This window comes from Penaeus chinensis, chromosome 40 (assembly GCF_019202785.1).
Source record: "Penaeus chinensis breed Huanghai No. 1 chromosome 40, ASM1920278v2, whole genome shotgun sequence".
Lineage (NCBI taxonomy): Eukaryota > Metazoa > Arthropoda > Malacostraca > Decapoda > Penaeidae > Penaeus > Penaeus chinensis.
Window position 1 is genome coordinate 27657715 of NC_061858.1, and position 7500 is coordinate 27665214.

The window sequence follows — 7500 nt, forward strand, 5'->3', positions numbered from 1 at the left end:
CGTGTTACGGCAGATGCGTTATAGTTGCCCTGAGGGCTACATGTGGGAGATCATATCTCCAGGTGTGGGCAAGTGTGTGGAGGACCATGGAGATAGAGACTCTGACTCTGCCTTCGGTCAGTGCGAAATTCCTAGCGGCTTCTGTTAAGGCTGGTATTTAATTCATCGAGGTTAATTTTGGTTAAAACGGTCTCACTTTATAAGATTGTGTATATGGATAACTACCTGCTAATCTTTTTTTGTTTAATGTACAGAACATTAACGTTATCCAGTCACCAAAAGAGTGGATTGGGGCCAGGCCTCTACTTCGAAGGGTCTTGAATAAAACTACAAATTTTAGTAACTTCTTATTCATTCCTATTTTAAGTAACCACCGGTATGAAGCAAGACTTCCAAAATTACTATTTGGATTATTTTAAAGAACCTTGCATCTCTATACATTTCATTGTAGCTATTTTCATGCCCCTTGACACCTGAATACTTGGTGTAGAGAAACTCCCCCTCCTGCATTTTTTTAACATTAAAGAATTGGTATCTGGCATACATGCTGGGTTTTTGACACTAAATCGTGTAAATAAAGCTTGCTTTAGTGAATTGAGCCTTAATCATCTGGGGGCTCTGCCCCATGGCAGAACTATTCTAAACGTGCACTTGCTGAAAAGTACAACGGCAACATGAGACTTCATAGATTCTTATCTTGACTCCCTCTTCCCCCCCCACACCCGTTTCTACAGATACCACTTAAAAAGTTTTTGATCTTGTTTATCTTCGTGATGATGGCTAAAGCTATCTTCTCTGGGAGGGGGGGGGGGGGGGGGCTCGCCTGCCTCGTATGAACTGAAGCAGAATTGACAAAGGGCCATTTACCCTTGATCTCCTGTTTACCAACTGGTAAAATTAATTTCCCTAGACATTACCTCTTTAAATTTACATTGGTATGGAATCCATCCCTGCTAGACCATCTCCACAAATGCCCTGTGCCCAAACAATTGATCATCGATCAAACTTCATATTAGTGAGTGGAAATTGTGGTGGCTCCCATAATTTGACTTTGCTTCCTTGTCTTCATGTGAACTTGATAGGTTATTCACTCCCTACTCCAATATAGTTCACTTTACCACTCCCTCCCAAATGTTCCTACACTTAATTGTAAATTCCCTACCTCATTCCTTCCCCATACCAATCTTTTTTCTTTTTGGGCCCATTTCTAAACCCTGTCAAATCTTTACTGCAGCCCCCAACACTTTCCCATCTCCCTCCCTGCACTACCTGCAGCAGACTAAATGCTCCACCCCTTCTACCACATGTGCCTCCCTCTACCTTTGCTTCCCCCCTAGCTCCTTCCCCTTCATTCTTCAATTTCCATTGGTCAGTTCTAGACCACTTTACCCTAGTAAGCAATTTCCAGTCTCTATCCTACTTCATGTGTACCACTTCCTAATCCCCCATTCTGGTGCTTTGATATAACCGACTGCCATTCTTTCACTTCACTCTACCATTCCTAACCCTCCATACCCTTTCTCATCCATTTCAGATTATACGATGTTTCACAGGTACAGTGAAACGGCTGCCTATCCAGCCATTCCTCAAACCTCAAGACCTTGTACCTTGTACCTTTTTAAATGTTTTCCATAGTGGAACTCTAATTGCACCAAAGGGCTGCACTCGTAACTTGCAGCCTAGAACAGTTATTGCTACAAATGAGGCACCCTTAATCAACTATCAGCCCTTGCATCCTCTAAAAGGAGCATCTGCACATCTCGATTACATCTACATCTACATCGGGTTCAGCTGTCCGGTATTGGATCCATAAACTATTAGACAAACATCTCCCCCATCCTCCATATTCGAGTTCCTCTCTGATCCTCCAAGTCCTTAATGAACTAGGTGCCTATTTCAGCCTGGTTAGTAGTGGGTCTTTGCCCTCGAGCTATGGCTCTATTTTCAACACTGCTAATGCCTTGATGTAAACATGGCTGTTCCCCAAAAAAAACATTTATGATGGGTGTTCCTGTATGCCAAATGCAGTCAATGTGTAAATTGAGTATTAAAAAAAAATCGGTGACTTGCATAAATTTAGTAAATTTAAAAAGGTCTTTAAATACTTCCCTGACAATCGTTGGGATCGGTGCCGCTAATCCCAATTTTTGGAGTAAATCATTTGCCGAACCATTTGAATGGTTACAATGATGTACTATACACCAAATGTAAACACTAAAGGCAAGAGGTGATAAGTTGATTTGCTACATGTATAGCAGTTCAGGAAGGTAGGGATTAACAAGGGCAGTTTGTCCCCGGGGGTTGCAAAGATGACCATAACCTTGTACCCTTTTGATAGTACCTACCTTAACTTCATCAAATTGAGTCGTGAGGTAAAGAATCTAGACCAGGAGAATTTAGTGCAAGGACTTTATCCCCCCCTATTTTTCTGGTCATGTGGCTGAATACATGAAGTGTGGTTGGTATATGGATAGTGGTATAGCTTGTATGCCTGTGCATTGCAGGATATTCCATGTCGCTGGGCAAAATCAGATAACCTGGCATGAGAACCAGGTCTGTATCTAAGACAAGGGCACTAGTAGAATGTATGAACTTTGATAACGAGTTAAGTACAGGTTTTAAGGCAAAGGAGTGTATACAGTTCTGTAGTAAGTACACTGGATTCAGATGGGAGGGGGTATTTGAAAGTGCAAGTTGGGAAGATGCTAAATCGGCATCGGAGGTAGATTTGGGGCCATCTGTGTAAACAAGGAATAAATGGAGACACGGTCAAGGAAATGGGCAAGGAGGACAAAGTGGGAGGTCTGATTCTGGCGAGTCGGGGGAGGAGCAAATACGGGGGTAAGGTACAAGCCCTGGAGGAATGGAATACAGAAAATGAAGAGGTTGGAGATGGGGAAAGTAGTAATGGGGATGGGGAAAGTAGTAATGGGAGGGGAGGGTATCTCTAAATATAGAGGATTAGTGGAGAAGCAAAGGTAGGAAGCAGGGACCATGGGATGGATAGTTTGGCAAGGGAAAAGTTGGTGTTATCTAGCATAGCGAAGGTATGACAGAGCATGCTTGCCTCAGTGTACAGGATCTCAGACTGGTGGAGGGGAAGGTGCCTAGGGCTAATGGTTAAAAGCAAAATGTGCTAGACATCAAAGGTCATGTAGCACTATAGTTAATGTTAGTGAAGGATGGTTGGGTTAGTGATTAGTTGTTAAAGCTGGGTTAAGGAATTGGTGAGTGAATGGGTTAGGGTCAGATGAGGTAATGTAAAGGGGTTAGATCAAGTGAAGGATATATATGCGTTTGAGGAAGGAAAACAGGTTGTCAAAGCAGAAAGTGAGATTCTGATAAGTTGGGATGTCTATGTAGGGAGGACGTGGGCATGACAATAGAATGTGGGACTGAAAGCGGAACATTCGGAAACCGCAAATGTTCCAATGAAGAATAGTTATACTTTAGTTGATTTACTGACAAAAATTGCAGTGCGTGTTGGAGAATTTGAAGGGGAAGGTGCTAGAGGTAAAGAATGAGGTTGGGGAGGTGGTGGTGTATCAGGAGGGGTGTCGGGAGGTAGAGGGTCTGGGGAAGAGGGTACTTGTGACATGAGGGATTCACGTGTATCCAGGAGGGAGTGGAAGGGATAGAGGGGATGGTGGGAGGGTTAATATAGGTGGGGTGGAGTCGGGGGGGGAATGGGTTTTGTTGGGATGGGGTAGGAGAATTAGGTGTAGGGAGAATATGAGGAGGATGGATATCGGCAGTCACTTTGAGTGTGGAGGGAGCGGGTGTTGTAGAATTTGAAGGTGGATGAGTATTAGTTTGGGACTCGATTATGTAGTTCTGGATATCTTCAAGAGCTTCTGTAGTGGAGTTGGTTGGGGAGTTTTGTGAGATAAAGGTTTTCTTGTGAGGGGGGGAAGAGAAGTCTGGTGTCTGAAAAATAGGGGCAAAGGAAGGTGGAGGTGATTGTGAAGTAGGGGAAGAGGGGGTGGAACGTTTATTCTGTCTGCTGCGGGTAGTGCGGGGAGGGAGAGGGGAAGGTGTTGGAGCTGTAGTAGAGATTGGGGTGTCTGGGTTTAGGATGGCAAAAGAATTTGACTGGGGAAGGTAGGAGGTAGAAGAGGGGAAGTTAGATGGAGAGGGGTTGGGTTTAGGAGAGGGTGTAGGAGCTTGGGAGGTAGGAGGATTGGCAGAGTGAGCGACATTACTGGAGTAGGGGGTAAGAGAAAAGCCTTGTCGACGTGCTTCCTGTCTGGCTTCACATAGAGTGAGTCCAAGTCTGAATCTGAGAGTTGCTACCTCAGACTCAAAATTGTAGGTGGGGCAGCCTTTATAAAATACATTATGGGGGCCGCCACAGTTTGCACATGTGCGTGATTGTGCAGAGCAATTTGATCGAGTATGGCCAGGTTGGGCACATAGCGGGCATCTGGCTGTTGAATGACAGTGTTTGGCTGGGTGTCCTAAACGCCAACAATTTTGGCTTGACAAGGAGGAGGTTGGTATGGTCGGACAGGTAGGGATTCCCCACCTATGTAAACAAAGGGAAGGTCATGTCTACGGAAAGTAATTTTGGCAATGTTGATGCATTTCTTATGATTTCCTCTAGGAGGAATGGAGTAGCATTGTACATATGTTGCATCATAGTCTGTGAGACAAGCGAGTAAGTCCTCTCCACAATCTGACCATTCTTTGTCATAGATTGGGCAATCTGTTGGGGAGATAGACAGTTCCGGTGCAAGTATTGAGGGTTGGATGAGGTTCTGTAGGGATGGGATTACCACATAGATCAGTTAGTTTTGTTAATGCTATAGCTTGCTTTTCAGTTACTGTGACGAGACGGGAGTAGTCGGGTCGGCTACGGAAAGAGACTTTGCCTACTTGTTTTTGGAGGCATTGTTGGAAGAGGAGGGTGTTTTGAGAGTAGGGAGCTGTGGGAGGGATCACGAAAAATCGAGGGCCAGGTATGGCAGGGGAATACTGTGCCCATGGTTCCTTCAGGCCGTTCAGGACTGACAAAGTCAGCCTTTCATCCTTTCAGCACGGCTCTCACACCTTAGGAGGTGGATAGTAGAAGGGATTGGTGAAGAAACTGAAACGAAAAGTATAAGTGGGAAAAAAAGACTATGCAAAATTAGTGGAGTCGATGGCTGAGTCCCAAGGTTGAGGAGTTCCCCATCATTGGGTTTCAGTCTTCGTCTCCTAAGCCCCCCCCACGACAACAACGGGCAAAGGATTGGGGGGGGGGGGGCTAGGGCTAAGTGAAGACCAGTGGTGGATTGTCAAGATGAGCAAGAAGGGAAGTTGAAGCAGCAGATATTCATCCATAATCGAGAATGGAGAGGATCAAGGTAACACGAAGATATTTTTTTTTTTTTTTTTTTTTTTTTTTGCCCCAGGATATAGGGGAAAGTAAGAATTGGAGGCGGCAACAAGCCTTTTCTTTAATGTGTAAAAGATATGGTCTCCAAGACAATTTGTAGTAAAAAAATGCCAAGCAATTTGTTAGAGGAATAATATTGGAGTGGAGTGCCATGTAAGAAGGGTGGAGGTTGGACCTACACGTGCACAAGAAAAAGAACTTTGATGTGGAAAACCAAAAGCCATGGTTAGTGGCCCAGGAAGATACTGATATTGCAGACTGAAAGAAATGGAGATTTGGTGTGGACGTGTCAGAGGCAAAGATGGTTAAATCAATGATCGGGCTCGTGGTGGTTAATGGCAAGAATGAAGTCATTTTGACTAAGTGCTGAGCAGAATTCCACAATCGTTTCCTCAGTTTGAAGGCATCCCACAAGGCAGGCAATTTTGACCTTGAAAGTGCATTTGAAGAGGAAATACTATAGACCCATGCAGTGTATGCCTAAGGAGTAACATTCAATCGTCCTGTCATATGCCTATTTAGGTCAAAGAATAGATCCATGGTGTGCAAATGGAGATGTAATGTCTTGAAATGAGCAAGGGGATCAGCTGTACTATTGAGGGAGGGTACCCATTTTAACAGCTTTCAAGGAGGATGAAAACTCGCAAACGTGAAGGAAAATTTCCTACATCCATATGTGGTTGAAAATAAAAGGATAGAAAGGAAGATGCAAGTTGTCAGAGCTTACGGTAGTGAATACTGTCGGCTTTCACGAGTGTTACAGCACGACTAAGGCAGCATTGCATTCAGAGGGAGAAAAGGGAGCATTATAGTACTCGGCAGAGAAGTTTAAGATTGAGGTGCGATCCTTGGTCTTGATGGAAGAGATGTCGAGAAAGGCGAGACCCACTACTAACCAGGCTGAAATAGGCACCTAGTTCATTAAGGACTTGGAGGATCAGAGAGGAACTCGAATATGGAGGATGGGGGAGATGTTTGTCTAATAGTTTATGGATCCAATACCGGACAGCTGAACCCGATGTAGATGTAATCGAGACTTGCAGATGCTCCTTTTAGAGGATGCAAGGGCTGATAGTTGATTAAGGGTGCCTCATTTGTAGCAATAACTGTTCTAGGCTGCAAGTTACGAGTGCAGCCCTTTGGTGCAATTAGAGTTCCACTATGGAAAACATTTAAAAAGGTACAAGGTACAAGGTCTTGAGGTTTGAGGAATGGCTGGATAGGCAGCCGTTTCACTGTACCTGTGAAACATCGTATAATCTGAAATGGATGAGAAAGGGTATGGAGGGTTAGGAATGGTAGAGTGAAGTGAAAGAATGGCAGTCGGTTATATCAAAGCACCAGAATGGGGGATTAGGAAGTGGTACACATGAAGTAGGATAGAGACTGGAAATTGCTTACTAAGGTAAAGTGGTCTAGAACTGACCAATGGAAATTGAAGAATGAAGGGGAAGGAGCTAGGGGGGAAGCAAAGGTAGAGGGAGGCACATGTGGTAGAAGGGGTGGAGCATTTAGTCTGCTGCAGGTAGTGCAGGGAGGGAGATGGGAAAGTGTTGGGGGCTGCAGTAAAGATTTGAGTGACAGGGTTTAGAAATGGGCCCAAAAAGAACAAAAAGATTGGTATGGGGAAGGAATGAGGTAGGGAATTTACAATTAAGTGTAGGAACATTTGGGAGGGAGTGGTAAAGTGAACTATATTGGAGTAGGGAGTGAATAACCTATCAAGTTCACATGAAGACAAGGAAGCAAAGTCAAATTATGGGAGCCACCACAATTTCCACTCACTAATATGAAGTTTGATCGATGATCAATTGTTTGGGCACAGGGCATTTGTGGAGATGGTCTAGCAGGGATGGATTCCATACCAATGTAAATTTAAAGAGGTAATTTCTAGGGAAATTAATTTTACCAGTTGGTAAACAGGAGATCAAGGGTAAATGGCCCTTTGTCAATTCTGCTTCAGTTCATACGAGGCAGGCGAGCCCCCCCCCCCCCCCCCCTCCCAGAGAAGATAGCTTTAGCCATCATCACGAAGATAAACAAGATCAAAAACTTTTTAAGTGGTATCTGTAGAAACGGGTGTGGGGGGAAGAGGGAGTCAAGATAAGAATCTATGAAGTCTC

General features: G+C 44.3%; 1 protein-coding gene across 1 annotated transcript in view; it reads left to right on the forward strand.

Moving 5' to 3' along the window:
• Positions 1–339, forward strand: part of LOC125047003 (peritrophin-44-like) — a 1716-nt gene extending 1377 nt beyond the window's left edge. The window contains exon 3 of the mRNA XM_047645020.1: positions 1–339. This exon is cut by the window's left edge and continues 615 nt beyond it. Coding sequence (XP_047500976.1) covers positions 1–148 — 148 coding nt within the window. The 3' untranslated portion in view covers positions 149–339.
• The last annotated feature ends 7161 nt before the right edge of the window (positions 340–7500 follow it).